Here is a 15476-nt window from a genome sequence, read left to right on the forward strand (position 1 = left end):
TTGACTATTGTCCAATAAATTTAGCGCTAACACAATTGGGTGGTTTGCTAGTCGCTGTAAATATTTATCACTGTGTGACACTATCACTTCACTCACAGTTGGCACTTGAAGGTCTTGTAGGATGTCTTTGTTGCTTACAAACCACGGCGCATCAGTTATTGCTCGTAACACCTTGTTTTGAAATCGGTCCATGATTGCTAGATTGGATTTTGAAACAGTGCCCCACAACTGTATTCCGTAAGTCCAAATTGGCTTGAGTATGGCATTGTACGCTAGGAATTTATTTCTCAACGACAACTGGGATTTTCTTCCGAGCAACCAATAGTATTTTCTATATAATATGCTGTCAAGATGTTTTCTTTGTTTCCATATATGAGTCCTTCAAGTGAGTCTCTTGTCCATATGCAGGCCTAAGTACTTTAGAGTATCTACCGTTGGAAGGGGAGCATTGTTGAGTGATATTTGAGGAGAATCGCCATGGCGTTTAGTAAATACTATGTGGCTTGATTTGAATTCATTAAGTTTTATCTTCTATTTCTTAGTCCATTTCTGGACTTTACTTAAGTTTTCTTGGAGTTGTTCGGCTGCAACAACGGGATCTGAATGTACCGCCCTTATTGCGGTATCGTCTGCAAATGTGGCTGTATGTACTTTATTGTCCGTAGGCAAATCGGAGGTAAATAGTAGATACAAGATCGGCCCAAGAACGCTACCTTGAGAAACGCCTGCCTTTATGAGATGTAGACCGGTTATCTCGTCTTCATATTTTATCTGGAAATATCTTTCTTTTAGGTATGAGTATCGTATGTCATACATGTTCTAGTGTAGGTCCCTTTTTAGTTTATATAGTGGTCCCTGATGCCACACCTTGTCAAAAGCTTGATTCACATCGATGAATACTGTTGAGCAATATTCCTTATTTTCAAAAGAGTCTTGGATTAATTCTACCAGTCGATGGATCTGTTCAATTGTTGAATGTTTGACTCTAAATCCAAATTGGTGTATCGGTAAAAGTTCTTTTTCTGCAATAATTTTCATTAGTCTCTTTGCTAGTAATTTTTCTATAATTTTCGACATGACAGAATAAAGAGAATATTTACAGGGAGTGGGATGTTCTGGTCTATAATTCTTTTAATTAGGTGAATGGTTAGGTGCTTATGTTTCTTGCATTCAAAAAATATGTGGTTCAAGTTACTTTTAACCTCACATTCTTGACAAATATTCGAATATAATATTATATGTTTATTTTAAATAAATGTGCAGGATAACATGCATGTCCAAATCTAATTCTACTGATGGTGGATATGTATTTGCGAGGGAGGGTGAAATTATTATACCAAGGTTTTTCCGGAATAATCGGTTGTATCAAAGTTGTTTTTCTGAAATTATCAAAAGTTATTCGGATTCAAAAATTGCAATTTTTCGATTTTTTGAAAGTTTAACCGCGTTTATCTCGAAAACTATGCATCCTACGAAAAAACTTGTCAGAACATTTTTTGCTTAGAATGACCCAAAAAATACAAAAAAAGTTTTGTTTTGCGAGAAGTCGCTGTTATGTAATTCCTCAAGTTCTTTGTTTATAACAATCTTATCCACATCCGGATCAACTGTTACCCAAAAAATTCGTGTTCTACGGGTCAAAATACATAAAAAAAACTTGGAAAACTCCATCTGAATAAAGGAGACCGTTGTATCCCCCCTGGCGACAGGACTATTACATGACAGAAGAGAGCGCGATTGCTCCCGGGTTAATAGTCCATTATTTCACGGTTTTTGCTCTAAATTTTAAAGAACCGCTTGGATTGACATGAAATTTGGCATACGCATAGCTTACATGTCAAAGGAAAAAAGTGATATTGTACAGATTTGTGCTTTTGTCCTGGGGGTGACTTTCACCCCATTTTGGGGGTGAAAAAATATAAGTCTAAAATAAGTCCGGAAATGGATAAACTGACTAATTTTAAGTAAGTTTTGTTCTATAGATCTTTTTCGCCAAGTCAACACTTTTCGAGTTATTTGCGAGTGAATATGTTCATTTTTCAACAAAATAACTACATTTTTAGACGGTTTTTGGCAAATAACTCAAAAAGTAAGTATTTTGTCGAAAAAAAACGTTCTTAGCAAAAATATAGCCTGTAAAAAAGTAAAAAAAAATGGTGTACGCGTTAGGTCTCTGGACCTCGTAAAACCAGAGTTATAGCCAATGAAAAATAGATTCATATTCACCAAATTTCAAATAGAATAATTCGAAGTGAAATATCCAAAAAATTAAGTACTTTTAGGGGAAAACCCATTATAACTTCTTTAAAGTGTTTAAAAAAAGCTTTATTTGTGTTTTTCTAAAAAGTTTCTAGCATTAAATTTAAGCAAGTTACGCTCAAAATAAAGTTGGTCACTTTTGTTTTGGCAAAAAATATCGGGAAGACCACCCCCTAATTAGCAACTTAAATGAAATTAATCGTTACCGCTCCACAAATTAATTTACTTATGTTGTGTTTATATGATCTGTAAGTTTCATCGATTCAAAGTGCTTATTCTGGAAAAAATTTGGTTTTAAAATAAAATTTTTAAAAATTTTAATTTTGAAAAATATGCTTTTTTCAAAATAACTTAAAAATTGTTAGAGATGCCTAAAATCTCGAAAAACAAAAAAAGTCAGCATTGCTTTTCTGAATATCATGTATTTTTTTGTTTTTCTGTTAGACAAAAATTGATTGAGATTTGGTGTTTCTAAATTTGCATACATTCGTGATGAGTGACTCGTTCAACCCCTTTTAACTACAGCCCTTTCAAAAATAAGGACTTTGAACCGATGAAACTTACAGATCATATAAACAATACATACACGGGTCAAGAAACTTGTGAAGTCGTAACGATTAAGTTCATTTGAGATACTAATTAAGGGTGATTTTCCCGATTTTTTTACCAAAAAAAGGGACTAACTTTATTTTGAGCGTAACTTGTTTACTTTTGATGCTAGAAATTTTTTTTATAAAACAAAAATGAATTTTAAACACTTTAAATAAGTTGTAATAAGTTTTCCCCGAAATGTGCTTCATTTTTGGTTATTTAACGTTAAAATATTCCATTTGGAATTTGACAAATATGAACCTATTTTTAATTAGCTATAACTCTGCTTCTACTAGGTATAGAAACGTGATATATACCCAATTTTTTAAATTTTTTACAGGCTATATTTTTGCTACGAATGTTTTTTCGACAAAATACGTACTATTTGAGTTATTTGCAAAAAAACCGTCTAAAAGTGTGGTTATTTTGTTGAAAAAATGGACATATTCACTGGAAAATAACTCGAAAAGTATCGACTTAGTGAAAAAACTCTATAGAACAAAAGTTACTCAAAATTAGTGTGCTTATCAATTTCCGGACTTACTTTGGACGAATATTTTTTCACCCCCAAGAGAGGGTGAAAAGCACCCCGGGGCAAAAGCACATATCGGCACAATATCACTTTTTTTCTTTTACTTGTTAGCTACGTGTATGCCAAATTTCATGTTAATCCAAGCGGTTCTTTGAAATTTACAGGTTTTGCAATATTTTACCGTTAAAGAACAGACTATAATATTTATTTATATTAATTAAGCTGTCAACTTAAGAGTGAACAAATATTTTTTATTTAGTTGCTAAAGAAATACTTTAAATAATGATTAGTTAATTCTCAAATAATTTTGTATCTTTATTTGTCACATGCCGTTTGAAATTATTGTATGGATTTGTAAACTTTGACTCTTATTTTTAGGGAATCTGTCTGCGACAACCAAACAAATCCTGCATGTGGGCCAGGACGAGACTTCTAACAACGTGTTCGAGAGAGTGGCGTCGTAACGTCACGATGAGTTCCTCCTATCATCAGTACAACAACTTTGCTTTCCACCATTAGATGATAACAGTTTTGTGTGCATACTAAAAGAAAACCTATAAACTTTATCCCGAGAGGTTGGGAGTAGGGCAACAGTTTTTATACGATTTCGTCTAGTCGATGGGTGGTGCTACAAGAAAACCTGATGTTTGTATACTAGAGAACTAAATTATTGATGTTACTAAAAGTTGTACAATGTTGAAAGGAGTAGTATCGATACACATGTTAGGTAGTTATTTGTCTCAATAAAGCTTGAAACACCTTGTACATTAATATATCGTAGTTTTTAACCATGAATGCATGAGAAAGACTTTTCCAAACTTAATCCATTGAAATGTTACATCTTTTGGCCTTAGCGTGCATTTCTTAGAGGACGCAATTTTACTATTGTGATGTGTTGGGAAGTTTAGTATAAGTTCACATTTGTGTGTTTGCCCCCTTGTACCCCAGCCACCATCTTGAAAAAAGAATAGCAAAAGCTTTTTGCGATGTAAAATAGCAATCTTATAGAAAAAAATGTCAGAAATTATTTGTAGTAACGTAAATTGTCTACAACTTTATTCCTATTACCATTTATCGTAAAATAGAAAACGGTAAAAAGTTATAAACAAAAAGAACTGAAAATTTTTGAACAAATTTTACTTTGGACCTCATTTTATTTCTTTTTTGCCATTTTACAATAAAATGACATTAGATCAATATCATGGAGAATTTTTCAGCAAATAATTTTGATTACAAACTCTGTTTAATTTCATTAATTGGTATGGGTTCTACTGCGCTCTAAAGTTGACCTGTTTATTGAATACTCTATAAGATACTACTATAAGAATACAGTAAAAATGAACCATTACGCTTAGTTGCCCATTGTATGTTTTTGTATGCATATTATAATTTCCCGTTTTGCTAGCCACTTTATGAGGAAGAGTTTGAAGGCGCGTTTTTTACTTGGTATCACCATTAGGCCTAATCCACTGACAATTTCCAAGCGAGATAATATTGAGTATAATTTTATATTTAAAAAGCTGTTTTTCAGTTACTGTATTTTCATTTTCTTTGATGTTTCAGGCTGTGGTTTAGGAATTAATTGAGTAGCAGAGGTGAATGTTTGCGGAATAACAGGAGTTACAATTGTCTTCATTGTGAGTAATTCATCCTCCAATTAATTTTCTTCGATTGATTTTGATATTTCCATGATGTTGCTGCAGGTTTCGTTTCACCACAACAATTGGGGCATACTGCAGAGCATTTGAGGCATTCTTTTTGGCAATCACACACACTTTCACAGTTTGCATTCTACTGCAAAAAATAATTTTAGAAGTTCAGAGAACGCTGTAGTTTTGAAAGTTTGGATTGATATCCAAATCATGCTTTTTTCATGCCTTTTCCGGAACCAGTCTTTAGGTTCACAGTGTTTACCAAGTCACGACTGAACCTGGTAATAAACTCTGAGTTCATGGAAACGGGTTGAATCGTATGTTGTAGGGAGTGACGATAAGTTAAATGTACTTTGGTCACGTCACGGTCTTGGCGAATGGTTTGTATCTCATGATGTCCAGAAAATCATCTTTATTTCCATCATACAAAGAAATGAAGAACAAAAATGGCTCGACTTTCTCACTGAGAAATATTGCTGTTCTGCCAGCTAACTTATGATGTTTCTCCAAAATTTTGAAGAATTTATGTTTGCCGAACTTGTAAGCTGGTGATGGTGTGTCGCATCCTGAAAAAGCATGGAGAAACAGCAAATTTTCTGCAACGACGTCGCAATATATAAAATTTTAAGGACATAAGTGATAAATCTTAATTGTACCTATAAAACTTAAGATACTTTTCACAATACAATAGGTCTGCATGTGCATGTGGCGAAATATGTAGCACAACTGAAAGAATAAGTAGAGAGGGAAGAAACAGCAGAATCTCCTAGGACCAATTATAACAACTTTTTTGTCTGCTTAGAATTCTCGTAAATATACACTGATTAGAAATTATTGTGAAAGCCAATAATATTCTAAGTTTTGTGGTAGGGAAAAGGGTCGATAATAGATTAATAATAGTGTTATGCGGCTCGCCCCTACCGCCATACCAGGTACATATTAAAGGCTGCACTCCGCCTGCAGAATGATCGAGAAAGACGGCGAATACGACTGTCATTCCATGGTATTCGATGGCTTCTAGGCTACAGGACCGTATCATATATAAGACAAAAACGGATTCATTGATATTTTGACTTTAAACACGTTGTATAATGTTAATTTAAAATTAAATTAAATTAATTTAAATGTGTTATTATTGTAAATATTACATGTAATAAATTAAATAATAAGTGTTTAATTAAGTTAATTAATAAATAAAAACAGTAAAATAGTTAAGAAAATGATTTAAAATATAATGAGTAAAAAATGTTTAATAGAAAACTAAGCCTAATGGTTTATTATTGCCGTAGTGTTGTATTCAAGAACTTCGGAGCGTAGTAAAACCCACATAAGTTACCGAAATTAAACAAATCTGTAGTGAAAACTATTTGCCGAAACACCCTCTGTAAAATTGCTCTGATATAATAGGTCTGGATCCCGCGTATGAAAAAAAAGTTGATTAATAGCAAGCTGAAAATTTGTTAATAGCTTAAGGGTGTCTAGTTGGATAAACTTTGATATATGGGAACACTGTAACAGGGGCAGTTTTAATTGTGGAACAGGTTAAAAATTTGGAACGGTCAAACCACGAAACCGGCACATTTATTTTGTCCGACAGAACAGACTTAAACTCTCCGAACAGAGATTAAACTCTCTTGCAAAAATCAGACTGCTATTTATCACCTGTCATAATTCCTGTCATTTGAAATATTCTACATGTTCCACTCATTAAAACGCCCGTTTGGTGATAAATAGCACTCTGATTTTTGTATGAGAGTTTAATCTCTGTTCGGAGAGTTTAAGTCTGTTCTGTCGGACAAAATAAATGTGCCGTTTTCGTGGTGTGACCGTTCCAAATTTTTAACCTGTTCCACAATTAAAACTGCCCCTGTTCCAGTGTTCCCATATATCGAAGTTTGTTTGACTAGACACCCTAAAGCTATTAACAAATTTTCAGCTTGCTATTAATCAACTTTTTTTCATACGCGGGATCCAGACCTATAATTTTATTGTAAAATGACAAAAAAAATACCGACCAAAATAAAATGTGTTCAAAAATTTTCAGTTATTTCTATTACTTTTTTATTTTCCATTTTACGATAAAAAATAATGGAAATAAGCTTGTAGACAATTTGATTTGCTACAAATAATGTCTTATAATATTTTTTGTAAGATTGCCATTTTACGAGAAATAGGAAAGCCTTAAAAAAGCCTTAAGCTTTTTGCGCTTTGTGAAAAAACTCGTCAAAAGAACCTAAGCTCACACTTGGGTGTGAGATACCCATGGCGGCACTTAACTGCATGTAGCTTGCACAGCTGCATTTCAATGGTAATGCTGCTTTACGTAAATTCAGTCTCTAGTCTACCAAGGACGGGTGTGTAGTTGCGGTCTCATTTGAGCAATATTTCCAATCACGAGAATTTATTGAATTTAGCCTAGGGTATGTAGCACCCATGTGTGAGGTTTGCGATCAAGTGTGCGTTCAAGTTAATGACCTAACAACACAACATCCCACAAATTTAGTAAAGCAAACTAGGTGTCTTTTCTGCAAAGGCAAAGATGGAAAAGCGAAGCGTGCATGCTCGGCTTGCTATAAAGCATAATTCATGGTCTTATGAATGTAGTTACTAAAATGAGTGAAGCTGAAATACCTGGCTAAGAATGAATATGAGTTCTATAATCAAAAGGTGTTATATTTTAGTTAGAAAGACCATTTTGTTGTTAAATTAAATTAAAATATTTTGAATTATGTTTCCAGTTTTTTAGAAAATGTTTTTTAATTATTTTTAGGTATTTTTAATATTTTTTTCTTTTGTGTTACTACAATTAAAAGAGAGAAAATAAAATTATTGATTTAATTATTCTTATGTATTCAATAGTGATTAGAGAGTCTCTGGAAATCATAAAATATTTACTTTTTTTTATTTCTTCACAAAAAATCATTGGGTATCTGATACCCATGTGTGCGGTTTATGTAAAAAAATAGGTGTGATCTTCCAGGGTTAAGCACCCTACACATCAAAAAAATAAAATTTTCGTTTCTGAAAAGTGCAACCCTAAATGTAACTTTTCAATGGACTAAAATGTATTTCTCCTTCTGTAAATTCTACTGCAAACTGAACATTCATATCGACTGCTAGACATATCCGTTTGCCATCACATTTCTGCTGTGCTCGTGACATCAATTTCTGAAATGTATCACGTTGATGCTTATACTGCAGTTTTATGGGGTGCAAAATCGAACTTAATGTTCAATAGAATGTCGGACGCTGACTCCAATATAAAATATTGCCGTCGATTTGTAAACAATAAAAAAAAAGCTAAAATTGTATTAGTGTGCACAGGGTTACAAATGGGTGTCTTTGGTCTAATGAATCACATGAGTTCTGATCAATACTGCATGTTGTGTAATATATTTAAATTATCTGTATACGTATGACTCCCACATATTTGTTTTACGATTTAGGAAAGCCTTAGTGACAAAAATAAATTAACAGAATAAACTGTTCTCACATTATTCTTCTTTTTGATGTGTCTATCCGTGAAGAATGCTGGCGATCACCGTGGCAATCTTTATGGTATCTGCAGTGGCGCGAAAAAGATACACAGATGTTTTGATGAACCAAGTTCTGATGTTCTTTGACCACGATGTTCTTCTTCCTATATCTCGTCTTCCAAATAGTTTTCCTTGCAAATATTCTTTCAGAGTAGAATTTAAACATTAAAGCAGACAAAATACAGCCTTGTCTCACTCCACGCATGATCTTCACATACATATTCGGTATGTTCACCTTCAACTCTGAGATTTGAGGTCTGATTCCAGTAAAGGTTTCTCATTATTTGCAGACCTTGGTTGTTAATTCCTGCTTCTTTTATTACTTACCACATTATCCTTTATTTTATATATTTAGATCTTTGTATATGACATACAATTATTTAGCTTAAAAATCAGGGACAATATTATAAAGATAGATAATTACAAGCGGATGACTTACCATTTCACGATGATCTGGATAAAATGTTTGTTCGATGAGTGGAAAACTTTCTTTTCCCAATCTTCTTTGAAGTTGAACCAAATGTCCAAACACCCAAGGTTTATCCTGAAAAAGAAGTTGCATTTTAAAACACTATTGGTTTTTAGATGAATATATAATGTTAAGTGTCTTAAAAGTGCATAATAATAGCACTAAATAAAAATAAGTATATACCTTAAACGGGACAAAAAGTCGAAAAATTAATTTTTTACTAAGTATATTATGTATCGTTTAATTTCTAGATCCTACAAAATATTGAATTTTTACTCCACTGTTAGTTATGAAAACAGAATTCAAAATTCAACGTATTGCTTATTCAAAAACAATTTCTATAAGGTAATTTCATCAACTTAAAGATAACTTAATATTTTAAATATATAAAAAATTTCGTCTTCACAAGTTATAAATAATTTTTTCTGTATGTATTTTTTTTTTGTTTCAATTGATGAGTATGACTTGTGCTATCAATTTTAAAACTTTTTTTCTTCAGTTGGAGTTGTTTTGAATTTTAAGCTCTTTTATGAAGTTGACACTGTTGTCAGAACATTGGGCGCCAATTATTTTCAGAATTCAAAATACATTTATATTATATTTGTACTTCCGTAAAGCTAACATGCCTAATCCTAATATTCATATACGTCAACTTTCTTACTTTTTTGCATTATGTCTGATAATTATAATTGTTTCTGTTGAATTAAATTCAAATATAATCTAAAGGCAGGATATTAATTCCGTTTGATATTGGAAGATCAATACCAATAATTATCTGCTAAGTCGTGAAGCGTGTCCCAAGTTTAATCACAGTTGTATCATTATCAATATTGTTCTCAAATGGGAAAATTAGGAAATCGGGTGCAAGAACGATAGTAATTACAATAAAATAAATTTCAAGAAAATAAGAAAATGTTAAACTATTTTGCTTATCAAATCGGGTGGCTAAATAGGTATTGAAGCTAAGGCCATAAAAATCTGCGTTTTATAGCAATGTAATAAATTTGAAATAACTAGTAAAAATAATGTAGTGAAAAGTGCTTCTCCACCAAACACATTTTTATATTTTATTTGGACACAAAATCATATTTTATAATAATAATAATAATAATAATGATGTTTCTGATGTACAGCTGATGTACAGCTTTCTGCATGGTCTTATAAAGGTGTTCATTTAGACCCAGCTAATCTGGATGATGTTTATTTAGGAATAACAATAAAGATTTACAAAAAAAATAACAATGAGTACTACCTAAATAAACATAAATAACTCACTGAAGTTGAGCTACCCTGTATATATATTACTAATATACATACAAAAGTAGCACCCCTTGTGCGTGAGACTTAAAAATATAATATACTAATTTACAAATATAAACAAACACAAAAAATATTTAACAAATGTATAAATGTATACAGTTTTCGAAAAAATAAAAATATAATAATTTTAATATAATTTGTGATATAAATGTGGCCATCAATAATTCAAGAAATGTTGCAGTTGATAATAAAAATCTATTTAGATACAATTTTTATTTTCGATATAATTTTTTATTTCTTATTTAAGTTTAATTATTACAATTATTGTCCATTGATAAGTTCTTCGCAGAATTTTGTTGATTTGTTCCCAATCCATTGTTTAATTTCATATTTATAACTATGTTTTTTATAATTTTTAAATTGTTTTAAATTATCCGGTAGCAAATTGTACAATTTGGGCCCTATGTAACCAACATATCTTTGAAGGATGGATTTATTACATTTTGGTAGAATTGTATTATGTTTTATATATCTAGTTTGGTGGGCATGACTGTTAAAATTTAATATTATCTTTTTTTCATGTATATATCAATTATGTTTCTGTGGTCTGTTTTTAAACCAAGAGGAGTAATTAAAATTTACCGCGCCGTAATGCTTGTCTATAATTGGTCCAACCTCAGGCAAGTTTACTCCACTGTTATGAAATTTTGACATTAATGACATTTATCAAATTTTGACACTAATGGAATTTCATAGATTAATTAAATTATATCAGCCTTTTTGAGTTTTCTGGATTATTTCTTTAATTTTTAGATTTTTAGTCTGCTTTTATATAAAAAAAAGTTTGTTTTTAGAACTCTTTAGTGACGTATTAGTATAATATAATATTTATGGATTACCATCGAAAGCCGATATGATCAACCAAAAAAGAAGATGTATTTGGGTATTTTTCTAGTGATTTTCTTGGGTGTGAATCCGTCTTTTTAGTTTACTCCTCTTGGTTTAAAAACAAACCATATGTATGCCGTATCTCATGATTCAAACATCCATATAATTTTATACAAAATACAAAAAGTAGCATTTAACCAGTCAATGTAGATATTTCTATTCGTATAAAACTGTTTCCCGTATTCTACTATTGTTGTTATTGGTTTTTTTGTTATTTATTTGTAGGTTTAATAAAATTGTATACTCTTAAAAATTTAACATTTGTAATAAAATATCGAGAAGTGAAGATAGTAGGAACGTAGCATTATTAAAGATTATCTAAATATTATTACAAATTAAACATTAAAGACAGATTATGTTTCAATTCGGTTCAGGGATGATGCATAATCCCCATACGTACGTTTCTGTTGTAATCCATAAGAAAAAATTTCCTGTATACCATTAATTACAAAAATTGAAGAAAATATCTTCTGTGTAAAAGAAGCTAAAAAAAAATTTATTCAAACCCCAATAAAGGGCTACATTAAAACAGAACGTTTTCGCTCTAAAGAGAGCATCACCAGTAGGGAGCGGATTTATATGCGATCAATTTTGATTAAATATGCACATATATATGCGGTAAAAAATTACGAAATATGCGCAAGATATGCACAAAAATTCAAAAAATGCATTTCGAGAAACCACAAATTTTCTGTTCTATTCTATTCTAAGGGGTTCTTTTATAGGGGGGGCGACAATCTTATTTATTATCTCTCAAATAAAATCATTTTTTTATAATATATGCAATTTATTCACAGTTTATATAAAAACTGCTACTAATAGTTACCTATTTAAAATAAAACAACAATATCACTATAAATATAATATTATCTTCGATTATAATTCACTACAATGTGTTTTTCCAAATTCTTTACGAGGAAACATATTCTTTGATTAGATAAAATATTTTTATAACTTGAAAAACTCATTTCAACATCAATAGAAGTAATTGGGGCGTATTTAAAATAACTTGTTAATTTCCGTTAGAAAATCGTAAAACTATGGTTAAAGGTGTAAATTCTCTTAACAATAGAGGATTTAAAAGAATCACCAGAATTATAGGTACTTACACAATATAATAAAAGTAAATAAAATTCGGATTTCCGGGTAAACCATCCTTCATCACTTTAACATCCTACAATCATTTTATAACGGGTTACTATAAGCACTATAAGTACTTTGTGTAAAGATCGGGTATTTTCTAAGAAAAAATGAAAGGCAGTGAATGAGCCGTCCTCTTCAGGTAGTTCTCGAATTAATAGATACGACAGCCTGCGCGGGGAAATATTTTGTGTCAAATTAAAAAATTTAAAATTTTTTTTTTGGACTTAAATGTTTTTTAATAGGCACAAAATATGCATGTTTCTTTAAAAATATGCAAAATTTAGTAAAGTTCTCAAATATGCGAAATATGCATGCAATATGCATTTAGCATAAAATCCGCTCCCTAATCATCAGTGTTCTAAGCCTAAAATAAGTATAACCATAATTAGTGAAGACAAGAGTAAAAATTTTAAAGGTTGACCAAGAAAAAAAAATAGGTTATTCTCACAAGCTCTACATGCTAAGCCACCAAAAATACATGGGTTAAAACCCTTAAAATGCCGACCAAAAGTCTTACATTGGAGTGTTATATACTAAACCCTGGCGATGGGTGAAATTTAAACAAGATATACCTCCAAGCATCATATGACTATTCGCGGTGTGCAAGTACTTGGAAGGGAAACGAGAAACGACCGTGCGCGAGTCGCGGAGAAATATTGCAACTATCTTAAATAATTCATATTGTCAATTGAAATTGTCAAATTGACGTATATTTCATATATTTCATACCTTCTGTCATTGACTCAGAAAAATTATATATTGCTCCACAATATTGATATGATATGCAATTATTATATAAAGGTAAATTTAATTAATTGTATTTTGCTTGCAGTACTGCATTTTAATAACTGATTTTATTTACTACATACAATTGTTTACGTTTGATAAACATAACCTGCATCTTATTTTTTCTTCTTATTATTTTTTTGGACTATGGTCTTGACAATTATCCAGCAACCAGGACTAATATAATTGGCCAATATAATTAAAAGTGCGAAAAAAAGTACAGAGCGTAGAAATAGAGGTCGCTTTGCCGAACTTGCACGGTCCCAATACCTACTCCCGACTCATAATTTATAATTAGTCTGGGCTGATTACCGGAGAATAGGCCATTTTTGGGAAAAGTTATTTACCAGCAATTTTATTGCTGGAATCGAAGATTATGATTATATATATTAATAATATAGGTATGCAAAGTCCGAAGATAGTATGCTACTTTTTTTATTAACAAAATGGCGCCTACAAAACGTGTTTTTTTCAATTTTTCCTCCATAACTCCGAAAATTTTAACTTTACACTAAAAACACTCTAATAAAAATTCACCGAAATTAAATTCTGCATAAAGAAATGTTTTTCCCGATCTGCTCCGATGAAAATTTTCCTCGGAAAATGCGGGTTTTCCCAAAAAAATCTTTAAATTTCAAATAAAGTTTTAGATAAGTAATTATCTACCAATAATTAAATAACTCGGTGACATAAAAACTTTCTTGGTTTAGATTATTGTTCCAGAAGCCGGTGAAAATTAAACGAATATTTTAGCAACAATTCAATTATTAATTAATAATTTACGGTCGCAATAATAACCAAAATATTTATGATACACTGATCAAACTTTGAAATCTTATAAAGATGAGATGCCTATTTAATATTTTGTCGACAAAATATAAATTCTTAATTTTTTTGAATAATCTTTAAATGTTTAAAAAAAAATAGGTATTAACAAATTAACGTTTCCCAGAAAATTTTTATTATATTCTAATTTTAAAAAATAGGTAAAATGCGTAATTCAAAGATCTTGAAAATGGATGCTTTAAAACTTTTTGGCAACCATTTGTAAAAAAGTTATGAAACAGCAAAATAAACATACGATTACTTCGTTGTTTATATATTTTTTAATTCTTTAAAGCATAAAAGTGAGTTTAAAGTACAAGCTAATTACTTACAAAAAATATCGATTATTAGTTTAATGGTTATATTTTAATTAAAGATTTAATTATAGATTAAATTATATTTAAGACTTTAATTTACACGCGCGAAAGTAGAGTAATACAGTACCGTAGCTAAATTTTCACTCTAAGCTACGACCGTCGCGCGACGTAGAGTAGTATTTGTTTGTATGCTGCGTCAATCGCTTCGAGTGAACATTTTAGCTCCGGCTCTGTATCAAGCCTACTTTCGTGCTAAAAATTCCAAAAAAAAATTTTAATCTTTTATTAAAATATAACCATTGAACTAATGTTTGATATTTTTTGAGAGTAATTAATTTGTACCATAAACTCACTTTTAAGCTTTGAAACAATTAAAACAAATTATAACCAACGGAGTAATCGTATGTTTATTTTGCTGTTTCATAACTTTTTTGCAAATGGTTGGAAATTTTTTTAAAGCATTCATTTTCAAGACCTCTGAAATACGCATTTTAAGTATTTTTTTAAAATTAGAATATAATAAACAATTTCTGAGAAATGTTAATTTGTTTATAACTATTTTTTTAACATTTAAAGATTATGCAAAAAAATGAAAAATTTATATTTTATCGACAAAATATTAAATAGGCATCACATCTTTATAATTTTTCTAAGTTTGATCAGATTATTTTGGTTGTTATTGCGACTGTAAATTAATTAACAATTGAATTGTTGCTAAAACATTCGTTTAATTTTCACCGGCTTCTGCAGTTATAATCTATACCAAGAAAGCTTTTATTTCACCAATTTATTTAATTATTGATAAATAATTACTTGCCCAAAAAATTTATTTGAAAATTCGAGATTTTGTTGGGAAAACCCACATTTTCCGAGGAAAATTTTCGTCGGAGCAAATCTGGAAAAACATGCCTCTATGTAGAATTAAATTGGGGTGAATTTTTATTTGAATGTTTTTGGCGTAAAGTTAAAATCTTCGGAGTTATAGACCAATAATTGAAAAAAACACGATTTATGGGCGCCATTTTGTTAATAAAAAAAGTAGCACACTATCTGTGGACTTTGCATACCTATATTATTAATATATAGGATCATAATATTCGATTCCAGCAATAAAATTGCTGGTAAATAACCTTTCTTTGTACTTTACTAATTAGACCA

At 30.6% G+C, this 15476-nt stretch overlaps 2 protein-coding genes across 2 annotated transcripts in view; one reads left to right on the forward strand and one right to left on the reverse strand.

Moving 5' to 3' along the window:
* LOC126880053 (tissue inhibitor of metalloproteinase) overlaps nt 1–4155 on the forward strand; it is a 230098-nt gene extending 225943 nt beyond the window's left edge. The window contains exon 5 of the mRNA XM_050643706.1: nt 3761–4155. Within this exon, the coding sequence (XP_050499663.1) occupies nt 3761–3901 (141 nt within the window). The 3' untranslated portion in view covers nt 3902–4155. The remainder of the gene's footprint in view (nt 1–3760) is intronic.
* Nucleotides 4156–8070: 3915 nt separating this feature from the next.
* Nucleotides 8071–15476, reverse strand: part of LOC126880725 (synapsin-like) — a 79189-nt gene continuing 71783 nt past the window's right edge. The window contains exons 5-6 of the mRNA XM_050644772.1: nt 9010–9114; nt 8071–8202 (exon numbers count right to left, since the gene is read on the reverse strand). Coding sequence (XP_050500729.1) covers nt 8071–8202; nt 9010–9114 — 237 coding nt within the window. The remainder of the gene's footprint in view (nt 8203–9009; nt 9115–15476) is intronic.

This window comes from Diabrotica virgifera, chromosome 2 (genome assembly GCF_917563875.1).
Source record: "Diabrotica virgifera virgifera chromosome 2, PGI_DIABVI_V3a".
Taxonomy (NCBI): domain Eukaryota; kingdom Metazoa; phylum Arthropoda; class Insecta; order Coleoptera; family Chrysomelidae; genus Diabrotica; species Diabrotica virgifera.